At 43.0% G+C, this 18,537-nt stretch overlaps 1 protein-coding gene across 9 annotated transcripts in view; it reads right to left on the reverse strand.

Moving 5' to 3' along the window:
* Window positions 1–18,537, reverse strand: part of ANK3 (ankyrin 3) — a 2,005,091-nt gene that overhangs the window by 822,886 nt on the left and 1,163,668 nt on the right. The window contains exon 1 of one of the 9 annotated variants that reach the window (XM_086921762.1): window positions 5,445–5,583. The exons of 6 other annotated variants lie outside the window; for them this stretch is intronic. In XM_086921762.1, coding sequence (XP_086777888.1) covers window positions 5,445–5,447 — 3 coding nt within the window. In that variant the 5' untranslated portion in view covers window positions 5,448–5,583. Of the gene's footprint in view, window positions 1–5,160; window positions 5,334–5,444; window positions 5,584–18,537 lie in introns of those variants that run through there. 2 more of the 9 variants (XM_086921761.1, XM_086921760.1) reach the window with 2 other exon arrangements.

Genomic DNA, 18,537 nt, shown 5'->3' on the forward strand with positions numbered 1-18,537 from the left:
GATAATAAACTGACCTTGTGTACTGGAAAAGCTGTGTGGTGGTCCCGGTGTCCTGCGTGCTTGGAGAAGCAGGAAGGAATATATATACCGCTTTAAACTCTAAAAAGTCACCAGTTATAGTTAGCCCAAGTAACTATGACTTGTGCCTTAAGGTAACTATAACTTGCGCCCTTCGCCATGCACAGTTATCTCATCAATAATTTAATTGCAAATGTTGCAGTAATATTATCAATGATGTCATAGAAGATGTCAGGAGTACTGTAATATGTGGAGTAATTAGCAGTGCATGGTGAAGGCACAAATTATAGTTTGCTTCCTTCAGTATTTTTTTTTTTAATCTAAATAATAATTTATTACCATATGTAAATCTAAACACCTGCACCACACGGCCTTTGGCAGTGTGCAACGGGAGAGGGTTGGCTGCAGGCTGCCCGGACAGACTCTGCGACCAACTTCCTGCATGCAGCCAACCCCACACTGAGCATGGCCATAGGCTGTGCACAGGAAAGGGTTGGCCACAAAACAACCCATGCTTTGCAGGGCCTTCGGTCGTACATAACGGGGGGTTGGACAATGGCCCTTGCCTGCCAACGGGCCCTGCAGTCAACACCCTGCATTCAGCCAATTTCTGTGACCAAACCATCAAAAGGTAGCCAACCCCATGCTGTGCAGGACCTTCGGCTGTGCTTGTTGAGGTTGGCTGTAGGTCCTGCAACCAACATCCTGCAGGCAGCCAACCCCACATTGCGCAAGGACTTCGGCCGTCCACGGCAGCCCCCCTCCCTAAGCCCTATTAGGTCCCTTTGACCTCATCTCTCAGGGCCCTATGGTTTTTAAAGGGAATGGAGCCATGTGGGCCCCCTCTCTGAGTCTTATTGGGACCTGAGGACCCATCCACCAGTGCCCTATGTACTTAAAATGGGTGGCACAAGGCCTCCCTCCCTCCCTGAGACTTTTTAGGTACTTGGGCACTGGGGACCCCATCCCTCAGGACCTTTCTTTTTTTTTTTTAAAGGGGAGAGCCTCGTTATGCCCTGGAGACCCTATCCCCAGTGGCATTTTTTTATTTTGAAGAAGGGGGGTCATGTGTCGCTCTCCCTGCACCTATTATGGCCCTGGGGACCCCATCCCCAGGGCCATATATATTTGTTAAAAGGAGAGGAAAGATGTGCAGCCCCTCCTCCTTGAGCCTTTATAAGGCCCTCTGGACCCCATATCTTATGATCCACATTATTTCAAGGTGGGTCCCCAACCAGCCACCCACTATGCTCATTGTTGGGGGCTGCTGGTGGTGCACCAGGACCCCCATGGCCCCAGCCAACTCCCTGCGTGCTGATGGACCTGCAATTGCTGCTGCCCGGAGGGAGAAGCTACTTATGCTGCTCCCTCCGGCAGGAGCAATCTCTTGATCTGTTTCCCTGCCTGCATCAGTGCGGACAAGGAAAAGGAACAAAAGTCTGCTCCCAGCTGATGGGAGCAATTTCAAAGCTCTTGCCCCCTGGGAGCAGACTTTGTGTATGCTCCCACTTGGAGATGATTAAAAAATGCTACCTTCAGGCAGGATCAAATATAGGTTTCCCTGCCAGCTCCTGTGCCCGCTCAGCTGATGGGAGCAATTTCAAAGCTCCCGTCTGCTCGGAGCAGACTTTGTGTTTGCTCCCGCGTAGCGGATGATTAAAAAATCTTCCCGCCAGGCCGGAGCAAACATAGGTTTCCCTGCTCATGCCAGTACAAGCAGGGAAACCGCTGTATCCTAGGGGTGGGCTCCCTGGGACAAAGCTACTTTAACCAGCCCCAGGGGATGGGGTCCCCGGGGACATAGAAGGCTCGGGGAAGGGAGCTGTGTGGCTCCCCTCACCTTTTTAAATAATAGAGTCCCGGGGGGGTTCCCCAAGGCCTTTTAAAGCCTCGTGGAGGGGCGCCACGCAGTCCCCATCCACGTAAAAGAAATACAGTGTGCCCGAGGGATGGGGTCCTCAGGTCAAAATTGGCTTGGGGAGGTGGGCTGTGTGCCCCCATCCCTTTAAAAATACTGTTGGCCCTTGGGAATGGGGTCTCTGGGGAAAAAAACGGCCCAGGGAGGGGGGGCCACGCTCCCCCTAAAAATAACATCAGGAGCCGGGGATGGGGTCCGTCCAGCTGAAAACGGCATAGGGAGGGTGCCCCCTTCCTTACATTTCTTGCCTTTCCCGAGGGACCGGCCCCCTTAGAGGCTTGAGGAGGGGGACCACGCACTAATGTCCCCAAATAAAACACAATCTGTCATTCCCGGGTCCTGAATCACCCTAGGGGTTTTGTTTTTTATCTCCCATTTTGCCCTTATGTTTTAAACCACCCACATCTTAGCAGGATATCTATCAGCTACACAGTGGCTCCGCGACCCTAGATACACACATTTTATGAGTACTAATTGCTCAAAAACTACCAAACCCATTTTTTTGCATATAGTCTGTGACTGCCTTTGTCTAATCCAAGCACAACAAACTTTGTTGAAACTTTTGTTTATCGAACCTGGATAAAGAACATGCCGCCAAGCCATTATATTCTGCTTATCTGGTAGATTAATCCCTATGATTAGTCAATTTACCAAGTTCTTGCTTTTGGTGGATAATATGTTGAAATCAGTCTGAAAATCTTTATAGACTACCAGGGAGTAGAGGTATATAATGTTTGTGCTACTCATAATGTAATAATACGTATTCGTTTTATTTAAAACAACCTGACAAATTTTAGGAATTGTGAATTTATACAAACCTGTAACACGAAAAACAGTAACAAATAGTGGCGCCATTGAGTGGAAGAAGCAAAATCAATCAATTGAATTGCATTTTTTTAATTTCGTAATTTGTGACAAATTGCAATGGTATGGAATGGAAAAAGCAAAGCTGATCCATTGTCAAATATTGTATTATGGATTGTAATCATTGCATTACTTTGCACCAACCTTTGCACAATGATAAAAATGTTTTTAGAGTTGGATTTTCATCAAATTGCAAATTGTTTTCAGCCAACTGCTATATTTTATTACGACCAACGTATTGTTGAGTAAATGCTGTATTCAAGTTAATAGACAATACAATGCTTTTTATCAATCAGACAATAAATGTAACTAATATATGTAAAATAAAGGGGAAAATTTGTGTCTGGCAAGTAGGTTCAATTGCCAGAACGAAATTACATGTTAAAACTGGACACACAGGCTCTGCCGCTGCAGGTCTGAGACACGCTTAAAGGGCTACTGAGTGGGTGGCACAATCGGTGCTGCAGGCCCACTAGTATTTACAACAAGGGGTGGTGAGGGACAGAGTCTCTGAATTAAGCAGAAAGCTCTCACCCAGTCAAGAGATCAGGGCTAGATCCAACACCGTTTTTTAGCTCACTGCACCATCCCAGTTTCAGAACCTGGCTGTATGCAAATTAGTCCGTTCCTGTCCCAGTGCATGATGGGAACAGGGCAAACCAAACTACAAAGGCCAATTCTTACACTGGGAAGGAAACAAGCTCCCGGGGACCGGTTTCTGGCATTACAGCCGTCTTCGGCCCGGTTTGCTTGAATCCTGATGGTGCAATGAGCAAGGGTCTCACATCTGAGAATACCCTTCCACGCTTAGGGTGGACAAAAATATTTACAACAAGGGGTGGTGAGGGACAGAGTCTCTGAATTAAGCAGAAAGCTCTCACCCAGTCAAGAGATCAGGGCTAGATCCAACACCGTTTTTTAGCTCACTGCACCATCCCAGTTTCAGAACCTGGCTGTATGCAAATTAGTCTGTTCCTGTCCCAGTGCATGATGGGAACAGGGCAAACCAAACTACAAAAGCCAATTCTTACACTGGGAAGGAAACAAGCTCCCGGGGACCGGTTTCTGGCATTACAGCCGTCTTCGGCCCGGTTTGCTTGAATCCTGATGGTGCAATGAGCAAGGGTCTCACATCTGAGAATACCCTTCCACGCTTAGGGTGGACAAAAACTAGTAGCATTCAATTTACAGGCCCTGGGCACGTATAGAGCACTCTGCTATGGACTTATAAGTAAATTAAATATGCCAATGGTGGCTAAGCCAATGTTACCATGTTTTGAGTACAGAGCATATGCACTTTCGCACTGGTTAGCAGTAGTAAAGTTACCAAAATCCTAAAGACAGCAAAAATGAAGTCAGCAAAACAGGTCAGAAAGCAAAAAGTCAGGGAAAACTACACCAAGGATGCCAGGTCTAATAGGGGCCAAAGTTATTATCAACACAAGAAATGCATTTTTTATGGAAACGTGATCCTAACTATAACCACCAAGTGGCAAACGCCACTGCGGGAGAAAAATATATATATATACACACACACACCAAATTAAAATTGGATAAAATAAACCATCAAAAAACCTCCTTGAAGCAAGAATCAATAAGTAGACTCTTTTCCTCTTTTGAAGAAATAGTATCTACACAAAAAACGTCATAGCTCATACAGTCTGGTTATTGTTCCCTAATTTCTGCAGGGCAAATCACAGTGGCGGGATCATGAGATTAGAAGCGGCAATGAAAAAAAAAGGTGTCACAGGAGTTGCCATACTACCTAGTAAATGAAATCGAGTTCCCAGCCCTTATAGTACATGTGCTAAACAAAACACTGGTTAATAATAAAAAGATGAACAGAAGCCAAATAATCGAGATGACCTTTTGACCTTCATGACAATTCTTCTAATGCATCAATGGCACACAAACAGTAAAAAAAATAACTGAACATCACCCTGCAGCAAGATGCCGTTTATCCAAACAAAAAATCCAGCAAAATGCGCCCAGCAAAATGCGCCCAGCACCCGAGCTTAATGTAAAGTTATCATGCAAATTATGCCTCAAATGCAAGGTTTGCTCTCTGGTTACGAAATGCTTAGCCCATGGTAAACAAATATCCTTCTTTCGTATTTCTGCAAACATCCTATGCAAAATGTACCGATCACAAAAAGGACAGTGCAATACGGCATTCAGATGACAGGGCGTACGGTAAACATTTCTGCTGCCTCATGTGAACCCAAAGACAAAAGGCAAGTGCAAGCTAGCATAAAAAATGCACACCTCAGTCCACGACAGGCAGAATGTCGCAAATAAACAAGATGTGTTCAAAAGAATGCACGGGTAAAGCATCAATTGTAAGATTAGCGAGGTCTTACGTGTTCGGAGAAAAGCTCTTCTTCCTCTACTGCCATTTTCTGAGGCCAAGAATGAAACTTGATAAGTCAGTTAGTAGTCAGACAGTTAACTCATCCGTCACAGCATCCCATCTAAAAACGCTGCTCTGTGGGAATATGCGAGGCCGTTCGGAACAGCCAGCTAGAGGCAACGGCGAGGGTCCCCTTAACTGGGAAAACAAAGGCAGCGCCTAGTGTAGCCCGATAGCCCTGCAGCCCTTCCTCGCCACACCGTGCGCGTGCCCCAGGATTCCGGGCTCACTTACCATACTTGTGCGCTCCAATCATTCTCGGCGTGTGTGCCCGTGATATGTGGAATACCAAAAATAGCAGCGCAATCGGCCGCTGGTGCGGGACAGGCGCATGGAACCTCTCACGAAACCGGCCTTTGTCATTCTGCTTATCAGCTCTTTCCTCTGTGGAGCGGGGCCCTGTGACTGCCGCGCACCATTTTACAGCGCGCGCCCTGGCAACCGAGTTGACATCATTCTCAAATTTCCCGGTTAGTGGCCATTATCGATATTTGCACCGAGACCTGCTTTTCCTGTTCTCCACACCTTGCCCGTCGCAATTTTTTTTTCAAAATCACGCTAAGCAAACAGTGCGCAATGTGTACGGCTTACCCAAAAAATGTTAACCTATGGAAACCGGGCAACTGATGCATATATATATAACACAAGCTAAAAATAGAAAACCACACGAGGATGGCGGAGCGCTCCCAGACAACATTCCAGAGCTGCCATGTACAACACCAATATTCTTTCTGTCCTGCCACGTGGGACACGTTTTAAGCAAGCAGGGCAAGTCTGAAGGAGGCATTCAAGTACAGTAGTTTTTATGAGGCGGCAAACATAGGAGTTTTTTTTTGGGTACGCTGTACAAGAGGGCCTCTCATGGTGTGCCACCACGCCCTCCCCTCCACAGCTGTTCCTCGACGCGCTTGCACGTTTCTGGAAGAAAGCACTGACTGACCGGAGCGAAGCCTACAAATAAACGACACCCGGCCTTCCCTGAACACACCCACCACGGGATAGGCACTGTGCAAGGTTCTGGGACCTAACTTCTAGCAGCAGCAACTGGTGCAGGGATCCATCCGGCTGTCACTTCAGTTCAGATGTGTTCACAGTGAGAGCGTTAACTGAAACCACTCATAATATGCAGATTTATGGAAAAATGTCAGTTCATAATCTTAATTCGAGTTTAAGAATAAAATAATAAAAGATAAATCAATTAAAAAAAGAACAGAAATTAACAAGCACATAATCACGCTTGCTTTAAAACCCAAGAGAGAAAACGTACAAGAAAGAAAAAACTGTGGGCGAATGTAAAAACTGTAAATACAGAAAAGCCGGTCTAACTTGAGTAAAATTCATTAATTTTAAAATTGGTCAAAAAAACCTATTTCGTAGGGTATTTTATTTAGAGCAAAGGTGTCATTGACCGAGACATTGTCTACTAAGGGCAATTCCGAATCCTTAAGACAACCAGAATTAAAAAAGACTAAACGTGGAAATAAATTCAGCCTTAAGTAAGTCAATAAACGTCGCTGATGACGAGTCATGTCCCAAGTCAAATATAGTTCTAAATTATCCACGGTTTTCATTAAAATCACATGTCTGACTGAAAGTTTCAATATTGCAGAGTCCTCCAGGTCCACTGCCTTCTTACCCATGAATTCCACAACAACCCATTTTTGATCAAAATCAATGGATCAATGGAAATACCTCATTTAAAACCGCTACTAAAAAAACAGGGCTGGACCTCAACTTTACAGAAATAAAAAAATAAAAAAGCTAAGCAAGGCTGTTTCTCGTAGGATCGTAAGTTTGGCTATTTGTTTATAGCTACCTTTCTAACAAGCATTGGCAAAGCCTATAGGTCTTGCATATGTGAGATTTATTGGCTTTGCTAATGTTTTTATCTATGTCGCAAATGGCTGAAAGTAATATAAAAAAAGCTGTATGACACAGCCAGTGTTGTCAGTGTTATAGCACTTTTTAAATTTATTTTCAGTTATGCTATACTGAAGCTAGCCCTGCTGAATAATATGACTAAAAAACATTGACAAGCCCAATAGATCTCGAATAGGTAAGCCCTATTGGATTTGCCAATGCTTGGTATGGAATGCCATATGGTAAGTTATAAGTATTTGTATAGCTTTTACAATGGCTGAAGTGCTAATGTTATAGAATGTAGAATGCCCGTGCCAAGGTGTTAGTGTGTCCAGATTGAGGAGAAATTTAGGACCGTACAAAAACTGTGAAAATGTGCCTTATAAATGCGCTGAATGTGACGTAAGTTGTAGGTAGACAGAAAAGTTCAATAGGTTACAGCTTTTATTACAGTGATGCTTTAGGCTACGAGTTACTTTGGGTGGAATGGTCACAAAAGAACCAAAAAAGCACTCCTGACTGCTTCATTAGTGGTGAAATATATCAATAGTTGGTGTTCAGTGGTTTTCCTAGACCTTTTGACCCCTATGCCACTGCACCTGCTGCACAGTTCAAACTATGGTCCAAGTATCTGCAAGGTAACTGCACTTGACTGCTTGTTAAGTAGTACAATATAGCAATAATCAGTGTTTATTGGGTTACCAAGAGCTTTTGGCCCAAGTGCCACTGCGCCTGCTGCACCATTTAATTCATGGCCCTGGTGCCTGCAAGGTAACAGCACTTCTGACCACTTGTTTAGTAGAAAAATATAGCAATAATTGATGTTCAGTGGGTTTCCTAGACGTTTTGACCCCTGTGCTGCAGCACCTGCTGCAGCATTTAAAATCCTAGTGCCTTCAAGGTAATTACACTTGACGTTTTTTTTAGTAGTAAAATATAGCAATAATCTGTGTTCAGTGGGTTTCCTAGACCATTTCAAGAGTTTAAGGCAGTGGGCCACTTCAGAAATCCATCTGGTTGGACACATTCTGTATTCTCTTTTTCTCAAGAGGCTATGATTTACCTGCGTCTGTGCATTTCATGACATTTTCTGTAAACCATTGTCATAGTCATCATCCCAACAGCGGGTCATATTGGCTAGTTAAGACTTTGCACTGCTTTTGATACCACAGACGAGCTCCTTTTATGTCTGGAATCCAAGATGTGGGTCACTCAGTTACTGACCTGTGGACTTGCTAACTTCATGACTTGGAAGAATTTGTGCTAGGCGTCGCAGGCACCTTCTGAAAACTTGGAAATGGTACTAAGGTCAGAAGGGGTGTTCCAGCATCCCATCCAACCAGAGAGTTTAACTACACACTTTCACTTTTCTCGAGAGGAAAGCATTATAGAGGTATGCATTAATACTGTATAGCAGGAAAGGTCGTTACCAATATTCCTTGACAGCAAATGACTGATCTCTAATACAATACAATCAGTAGTGTTGAATGGACAGGGTCAGGTACTGGGTCAGTCAGAAACTAGGCTTATTATTGTCAAACACACAACGACCTGCCTGGTCACTTGCTAAAAATGATACAATGTATTCTGTTTTTTGAATATTGCAAACTGAAGGAGCCATCACAGAGTATCTGGACTCTGGCAAACAATTAGTGGATACATTAGGCTGTTGGGATGGATGTGCCAATGCAATTTTCCCATCAGGGGAGATGCTTTTACCAAGGTGTGTCTTGTAAACAATGATCAGTTCTTTAAACTACATAGCCTTTGGTCAGCAATATGAATCGCCCGGGTAAATAGGCCAGATTTTCTTCAAGACCAGAGTTATCGATACCAGTGGTACTGATAACTGCAGGGGTTGATAAAATCCAGCCAAATACAAATTGGGCCCTGAAATGAAAATCTAATAGGGTAATCAGTAATTCTAGGCTAGATTCCTCTGGTAATTCCTAATTTTCACCAGTATTTTTACAATGATATTTCAGCTGTTTTCAGCATCCACAAAGAGTTATCAGCAGCCCAAATCTATGAGGGAAAGTAAAGAGATCTGTGGCGTTTGTGCCAATATCCTAATTGCAGTGGGGGCAGTAACAGTATGAATTAAGAGGCGACTTGTAATGAGGACCTTAATCACAGTCTGCATTAGAGTGAGGTCAGTCCTGGAGAGACATGGTTGAACATGATAACCTTGCAGACTAATTCTGCATGCACTCCAAACGTAGCACAGATTTGAGAGTGACACCAAAATAGACAACATTTCCTTAATCTAGTCAGGAAGAGGTGAACACATTGGATTCATCTATTCAATTGCTGAAGAAAACATAGGTTATCTTTTAGGAGTTTTACCTGAAAGGAGATTTCAAAGTCTTGTGACAGATTTCAGGGAACAATGGTTGCCAAGGACAAAATACTCTAATATCATCCCATATAGAGAGCTCATTGAGAGAATGGCGAGAAACATCCTCTAATATCTCATATAGAGAACTCCCTTAGATCATAGCAAGATCTTGGCGATGCTATCCTAGCACCAGCGAGATTCCCTGTGCAGAGGCCAGAGTAGTTATTCACAGGAAAAGGTAGAACTGCTGTAGCTGTGTTTGCAGATTTTCTCAACCGGACACAAATCCTACTGTGTGACTGCTAATCCTACGTCAGCCTTCTAAGGCTCCCTATCCTACAAACGCCCCATGACTAACATTTGAGGAATCATTGTACCTATATGGGAGGTTAATCTATAAATTTGGTCAATGCATGTTTAAACACCAGGGGGCTGAGGAATTCATAACCACAATTCACCCTATTTCTCATCTTGCAAGAATTTGTATTTGGTCAATGAGAAGATCCCATTAGAAACTCAATTGTCCACGAGGTTTACCACTAGGTAAGCCTTTGTTTTTAGGTGCAATCCTTTACTCAAAGTACCCCTAGAAGCTATAGACACTTGCCACCCTGCAGCCTTGCTTTAGCCACTAACTGAATAAACTGGACAACATGCAAGCACAGGCAGAGAGATATCTTCTTTTAACTCTTTATAACATTAGTTGAGCCAGGGATACCAAGAGGAATTCTACCATGCAAATCCTCCCACTCACAATTTATGTGCGTCACTGATCACAGAAAAACATGAATGAGATTGATACACAACAAATATATACACCTTTATAGTAATACCATATCCTTTAAACAACAGGAACTGAAAAATAAAGGTTTACATTAAATAACAATCTTTGAATCTTCCAGGAACTCATGAAGTCCAGAGCCACGACAACATTCATCAAAATCTGCTTCCTATAAATGGGCCTCAGAACCCTCCTTACCCTCAGGGACTCTGGCCAACATTACACCATTTTCAACTCTTATCTCACCACACCATTGCTTACCTTGACTGGACCCTTTTTTCAGATTTCATATACAATTCCAAAGTAAGAAGTTTTGACACACTTCAATGTGCCACATCTTTTCTTACATTTGCTCTGTGCCTCCTGTATCATCATCTTTACTTTCGTTCTATCCCAAGCAGAAGGAAACCCCCTCTGAAGTGGTTTAACTCAAGCAGGTGTCACCCAGTGCTGAATGTGTAAAATCATTTAAGTGCTAGGGCTCTCGTCAGTGGACCACTGCAGGCTGCATCACCCATCGTCTCGGCCAGCTTTGCCAATAACAGTACCAACACAACTACTAACCATCACACTCCGAGAATGACTTGGGAGGCCTCTATTAGTGATTTTTGATGTACACTGAATTCATAAACAACTGTTGTTGCGCCCATCTCTAAACTGCACAAACAGCGCCCCCATGTGGCAGACTATCATAAGTGTCGGTGCTGACAAATACATGCCAGTGTGGAACACCGGTAACCACCAGCTCAAATTAAGCACTGGTGTCACCGCATCCTGTCCTCTTAGAGCCCAGAATAACACTACTCCAGTGCTGGTATGTAGAATTTTGTGATACGCCCCTAAAATGGACCTCACCCCATCATGAAAACTCCCTTCATCCCAAACCATGGATTCACTACCAACTACTAGCCCTCTCTGCCATTCTGTTCCTATGTGGATGGAACATAATTCACATCTTGTGCTTCATGCCTAAGTTATATAAAAACTCTTGCAACTCAGTTGACGTAACTATAATCAATTATCCAACACTGGTGGTGGGCTTCCCTCGCTCTGAAAACAATTCCACCCACCAAAAATTGAATCAATATCTTGGTATTAGGCTCTCTGATTAAAAAGACCTCCAACCATTGTCATGTATTGTCAATAAACACAATAGCATACTTATGGGCCACATGTATTATATGAAACGGACAGAAAGGCGATTCCTAATCTTTCTCATGCCTTTTCCGAGTTGTTAACACCCACTATGGTTCGCACACTGCTTCTTAAACCTTATCAGATTGTCTGCACTCCACACAACCACCAACTTTCTGCTCAACATCTCAATCCATTCCAGGCCAACAGTATTTCTCCACAAGCCTCAAGCAACAATTTTCTTATGTGTCTGCCATACAAATGTACTTTACGGACTGAGGGCACCCCGAAACCAAGAGAAGGCTTCATCTAGCTGGCGGCCTGCTGGGAAGGTAGAAGGGAACCAAGGTCAAAGACTTCTACCTGGAACTTTTCCTAGAAGATCACCGGAAAGCTGCAGTCAGTGGCTGACGACTCCGTGGGTATGGGGGGGGGGTTGAAGATCCTCACCTGTAGACTGAGTCCACACTGGGAGCCCAGTTGAAGGTTAGTTAGAGCTGTCCTGAACCCAATCATGCATTCAAGTAAAGGGGATATGACTGAACGAGGGGGCTGGGACGATTGCCGGAAATTGGGGGGGGGGGGGGGGCAGCAATCAGGGAGATAGATGTATGTGCACTTTCCACATGATAAAGGGCCGTAAAAGCGCCACTTTTGAACTGATGGAAATGTTCATCTTGAAACGAGCTTAACCAAAGATTTGTATAGAGATAATATTTGTGGACTCACTCTCTACTTTACGCCATATGGAGCTTATGTTCAATAATAAGAGTTTTAAAAAAAGAGCATACTTTAGCCATGCTACTAAGACTGCAGGGGTGGGGCAGGTAATTGTCTGTTTATTTAAACAAAACAATTGTGGAACATCAGAACATTCTAAAATCTGCGGGAAAAAGAGATCTAAATACAAATAACATATTTAACAGGGATTCACCCCACCCATTAAACCAGAGGAAAAGCTGCTTCTGATTCCCCAATGAGAAAAATTCTCATCCGAGAAATCTGTAAGGTGCCCACCTGGAAGATGGTTCATACGTTTGGTACATGTTATTGTACTAACTTTAATTCCAGGACAGGTTCCTTAACGGGACAGGCCTCTAGTTGTAACCTATTTACTTGAATTAATGCTCTTTTCCTTACCATACAAATGGATGCCACCTCCATCACAGGGTTTTCTTTGGCCTGCTATTCTATAATAGTCATACACCAAGATAAAAAACACAGTAAACAGCCAAATAAGCAATGGTGCAAACAGTGGGTTCCAAATGTGCTATCATATTTTGTCGTAAACAATGGTGCGGGCAGGGGTCGATGACTGGGGTGAATTCCCATCCATCCAAAGGTGCGGTTTAAGTTTTCTTTTGTAGTAGAGCGCACCTCTGCACACAGCATCCAATAACTACACACACAAGGGGCCATCTGCAATATTCACGACCGACCCCTCACAGTGCCCTCTGCAACGCAGAGTGGCAGTCGCATTCCCACACTCGCCCCTAGTCAGCCACCCTGTCTCCAGTCACGGATCCCTGTTTTTCCAATCACGACTGGAGTTTCTAGGCTTCATAAGAGCAATCCTCAGAACCTCCTGCCCATCACCACATTACTTCCCACATAGACCACATTATGAAACATGCACTCTAAAAACCATGCACTACGTAGTGCGCGGTGTCTTAGTCCACCACTTAGAAACTACTTTGAGGCCTCGCATGGGACAGGCGAGTGCTACACTAATGCTACAATGCAATATAATTTTAAAATGACTAATATATTATTGCATATCTATACTCAGAGAGATATGACTTCTGTAACCAAAGGAGATGTCTCACTTAAGGCCAAACATAACAATCAGGAATTAATGAGTTTGGTCAAAGAAGAGAACAAATGGGACTCATTCTTTGAGAGATTCCATATTAGATTGAAATATGCCACCATACTCTTGTTAATGGTGGGTCTCGTTATTATTCTGCCCTATCTCGCCTCACTCTAGTAATCAGACAACACAGCCATAAGGGTATGCAACTATCTACTTCTGGTTTCTAATAATTTAGTTGTTGGTGTGTGGAGTGCCCATACTAGTACCTGAACTGTGAGGGCAGCATAAGGAAGGGTTCATAAGCTACTTATGTTTACTATCACATGGCTCAGGTCTCTATCCTGCCCTATTCTCGACTGCTGGACTTGTGAGGCTTACATCATCACCAGGGTGAGGCGGGAATGTGGACCAGTACTCATGCATCAAGAAGAAGTATACCTTGACCCCAGATTGACTTACACTTTTGGAGTTGCTCATGCATCTTACATATACTTTGTTTGAATGTAGCAAGGCAGAACAGCTCTGTCGTCCTTTGAGGGTGTATGGGTAAAATAGAGGAGCACAATTGCCTAGATATGCAAATCTCAGTCATCAGGAGCATATTAGACATCCTGTTTTAGTGCTTCCAACTATTTAAGTGAAGGCATAACTTGAGCTGTCAATTTTCAATTAACTTGGTGACCATGGTTTCCAGTTCTTGAGGTTCAAGATCCTCTTTATTTGGCGATATATTAACTACCCAACTGCACCCTTTAGGAATTTAAACTGGTTTGGTGTTTATATGCTTGAAGGTCATCAGACCCTGACACATAACCCTGTAAATGGCTAGGTATCTAGGATAGGGAAAAATCAAACCCTATGACCTGTCACTGTATGGAGTATTCTAGAAAACAAAAAATACACAACACTGTCTCAAGAATCACCTTTTTTTGTTGGTAATTTCAACTCGGAGAAATCAAATATGCACCAGGCTGGGGCTAATGAGCTGTGCTGTCAGACAACTCTACGCCACAATGGATTAAAAGCACAGATGAATCACTGGAGCTCACAAGGCCCAGGTATTTGTTAATCCAACCACCCCTCAGAAGTTTTGTATGCTTGTGTATATGCATCACACTTCTCTTGTTTATTATAACATTTTCAGAAACTCCGCGATGGTTTTAAAGAATTTCTTTTAAGATTTCAATAATTTACTTTGCCTCATGAGCCTGGAGGGTGAATATGTCCTTCTCTAAACAAAGGCAAATCTATCATGAACCCTGGGGAGACCCCACGAGTAAAACACATGCCAAGTGAAACAGCACTGATGAGGCCTACGGATTTACTGCTGCCTTTTTCAAAGTGATAATGAATGCTATCAAAAGCAGCGAGGCGTGTATCATGTTATACAATGATGTCGCTGATAACTTTACGTTTTAAAAATAATGGCTAAGTAGAGATCCTAATGTGTCTTTATGATATGTCATTTTTAAGATGCATACGTTTCCCACACAAGCATGTTCTCTGTGGCTCCATACCGGAAGCAGAACGTATAAGAATGAATTCCATCTTCTTGCGGAGTAGAACATTGGAATGTTGGGAGCTCCATTGAAAACAATAAAGTGCTCTGGTCTTATAACAGGTATTGCCATTAATCAACTCAGTGGTCCTTAATCATTTGAATGAAAAGAATACAATTGGCATCTGAATCAGGCCTGCTGAGCCTCCAATTACTGACCAATAGGTACAACATAGACCTTTGCGTAGTAATCCAAAGTTGACATTCTTTTCTGAACTTTAAAATCTGTACAATCTTTCTCCTAACAGGAAATGTTTTATTAATTCCATAATTGTATTATTCTTTCTAGAATTTGATAAAGAACTATACAGGATATGTACTGCTTATCCTCTTCTATGTGTCTGATCGATTTTTTTTTAATACAGCTGTAGATTTTTTATTTCATAAACTATATGTGTTAAGTGCAGCAGTGAAAACCTCCTCAGGTGAGCAAAAAACCCTCTAAAAATGGAAGCTGTTCACCCTGATTTAGCACATTATGATTCTTACATGTAACATTTGTGTGTTTGCGAATGTGGAAATTCTGCCTACATGAATGAGTGATTTGCCACATTCTCAAGTTTAGGGTTAGGAGCAGGGCTCGAGAATCTTCTGGGTGGGGCGCCTGGCAGAAGTGGGTGAACACGCAAAAACTCAAGTTCTTGGGTATCCACTTACTTTTTGGAGATCCTTTTTGGGAAATGATTGTTAATTTATTCCCAACAAATGCAAGAGAAACATCTTCCCAGGGTAGAAAGTCGAGGGATTTTCCCCATTTTTAATTGGAGTTTTATGGAAGGATTTTCTACATAAGAAAGCGTATTTTCCTTTAGTTAAACAAACCTTTTTAGGTGCTAATGAAAATTAGGTTTTTCATTTACCTACACAGAATCTTTCAGCTGGCACACAACTTTTTTTTTTTAAGAGTACTTCTGAAAATCTACGACTGTCATAGATATCCTCACTTGCCCCTTAGAATCTTAGTCGATGCTTGATACAGAAATCTGCTTCAAACATAGTAATAGTTAACAGTACAGGAGCAGGTTTCCGATTTATTTAATAAGAGTTTTGTGAAATAGACCCGCTATATTGATGTTAGAGAAATGTTCACTTTGAAAACTTATAACAACATCAATTCAGTGTATTCTTTGTATAGCCTTCAGTGTTTATAAGTCACTGTAATCGAACATACTTTATAAACTAATTATAATTTGACATTTTAGTTGTTGTTGCAAAAGGACAGAGTTTTCACAGCGAACAACATAGCTATAAAATAGATCTGTGTTTTTAAACGTACTGTTACCTAGACTACCAGCACAGGAATCATACCCAATGCACCACAATTTTTTATCTCACACCTTAGGGCTCCACAGACCCATACAAGTAGCAGTGGCACACTATACAAATGTTGTGTATCAGTAACAATTTCACTTACAATTCTCAAAAATACTTCTCTATACTCAGTACTGTCGTTACTTCACTTTTGTTTACAGCTTATATTATTATTTCTAGTTACAAATCGGAGACATACATACACACACGCAATTAATGGGCTCATTTACACACCGGTTGTCAATGAGATATCCAGCAAAAATTGGCAGCTGTCCCTTCAGCTAAGTTTATGGTTTCCCTGCTTCATGTAAACCAACACCTATAATAAAGTTAACTCTCCATGTAACATTTTCAGAAACTGAGCGATTGTTTTTAGGAAGTTTCTTTTATGATTTCAATAATTTTACTTTAGCTCATAAGGCCAAGGATGAATATGTCCACCAGTAAATATAAACAGTATACACGCATCGCTTTGATTTGAGTCAATAGCTTATTGTGCTATATTAGAAGTATTGTAACTCAGGACCTGTAAGTAACAAAAAGATCTCTGTGGCAAAAGCAGTAACCCACTGAGCTATCAACATAGAGGGACTGATTACGATGTCGGGCGGAGGTGCCTCCGCCTGACTAATCTCGTTCATGGGACCGACCAACACTAGGTCGGCAGTCCGACCGGCCCATTAGGATGCGACCGAACACTGTTCGGTCGCATAACTACATTTTACAATGGGAGCAAGCATTCCAGTTGTGCACCTATCACACTGCGTTAAAGCCAGCCCTGCCTACAGAGGGCAGGAGTGGGCACAACATTCAGAGGATGCTTGCACTATCTGAGAGTCATAGCTCTTCTTGGGTGAACACTTAATGGTTCATCCAGTTCACTTTTTTCCCCATACATTCTGTTATTTATAATCCTTTAACAACTACACACGTAAAAAGCAGTGCCAGACCAAAAATAAAATAAATAGGGCCTTCTTGCATTATTCATACATAGGGTTAGGAAAAGTGAGTTATACAACCTCCATATTAATTCTGTGTAAATGTGAAACCATATTTGCCCCTTACAAAACACAGGCATGAGTGCACACTGACACTGTTGACAACTTGAGGAAATGCATACAGCACTGTCCTATATCTAGGTGCAAGTTTTCCACAGCCTCAGACAAGTGCTGGAAGCAGAGTTGTCAGTAGACAGCCTGCTAATGTACTCACAGGAGAGTACAATAGAAATGGAAAGTTGATTGCACTGTACTGCAAACAGTTGTCCTCAGAGGAGAATAGAAGGGAATCTGGTAAGCGCTAGTTGCATTATATGATCAACAGAGGTCCTTACAAAAGAGTTTAATGGAGATGGAAAGATATAGTTGCACTATACTACCAACAGAGGTTTTTGCACACATTGACATGTACCTGCAACTAAGTATGAGCGGAAAATCCGTTCCGCTCGCGGATTTCGCGAATTTTCGGTAAATTCGCGATCCGCGAACTCCCGCGAATTTACCGAGAATTCGCAAATCCGCGAGCGGCGGATTATTCCGGGGGCAAAAGTTGAACCTGTTGTAACTATTTTAGGATGGCGCCGGCAAGCTGCCAGCGCCATCCTAAAATAGTTACTAAGTTAGCTTCAACAGGAAGCTATAATAGATAAAATAAAGCAGGTGCTCGATTTTATCTATTAGAGCTTCCTGTTGAAGCTAATTTAGTAAGTATTTTAGGATGGCGCTGGCAGCTTGCCGGCGCCATCCTAAAATAGTTACAACATGCCCTTCCTGTAGCGTCGTCGAGGCAGGTGTGCCTTCTTCACAAATCAACCGTGGAAAATCAGCTGTGATGCTGGATAGAGGCTTTTGCATCCTTGACTTTCACGAGCACAATACCCGTGCTGTTCTTGTGACCAGGGGTTTCTTTCTCTTCATCTGCTGAACTGATCTTTCTCTGACCTTTTATACACACAAGAAGCATGTTGAACGCGCATGGTAGCCCTGCCCGTTTGGCCCCGCCCACACACTCGTGGTTTGCACCGTCTGCCCGCCATTCACCCACTATGATGGACAGCTCACTCAAGGGACCCGTGCGCCTGTCGGGGCGATTGCATAGTAACACACACATGGTCGCTCGAACTAGTTGATGCTCAAATTCAGTGACTCATTCATTAGCCCAAAAACAATCGTGAGCGTCGTCGAGGCTGGACAGGTGTGCCTTCTTCCCAACTCTACCGTGGAAAATAAGCTGTGATGCTGGATAGAGGCCTCACAAGAGGCATGTGCACTCGCATGGAAGCCCCGCCCCCGCCCCAAATCCGCGGATCCGCAAATCCGCAAAATCCGCGGATTTTGCGGATCCACGATCCGCAAATCCGCAAAATCCGCGGATCGTGGATCCGCAAAATCCGCCCATGCTTACCTGCAACACCAGTGTACTGGCAAGTTGCACTAAGGCTGCAAGGCTGTTGCAGTTCCTTAAGCCATTACTAGAGGCCCCTCTCAAGTCAGACACATCTGCTTGAAAAGTCATTCACAACACTGAGGGAGT

This window comes from Lissotriton vulgaris, chromosome 5 (assembly GCF_964263255.1).
Source record: "Lissotriton vulgaris chromosome 5, aLisVul1.2, whole genome shotgun sequence".
In the NCBI taxonomy this organism is placed as follows: domain Eukaryota; kingdom Metazoa; phylum Chordata; class Amphibia; order Caudata; family Salamandridae; genus Lissotriton; species Lissotriton vulgaris.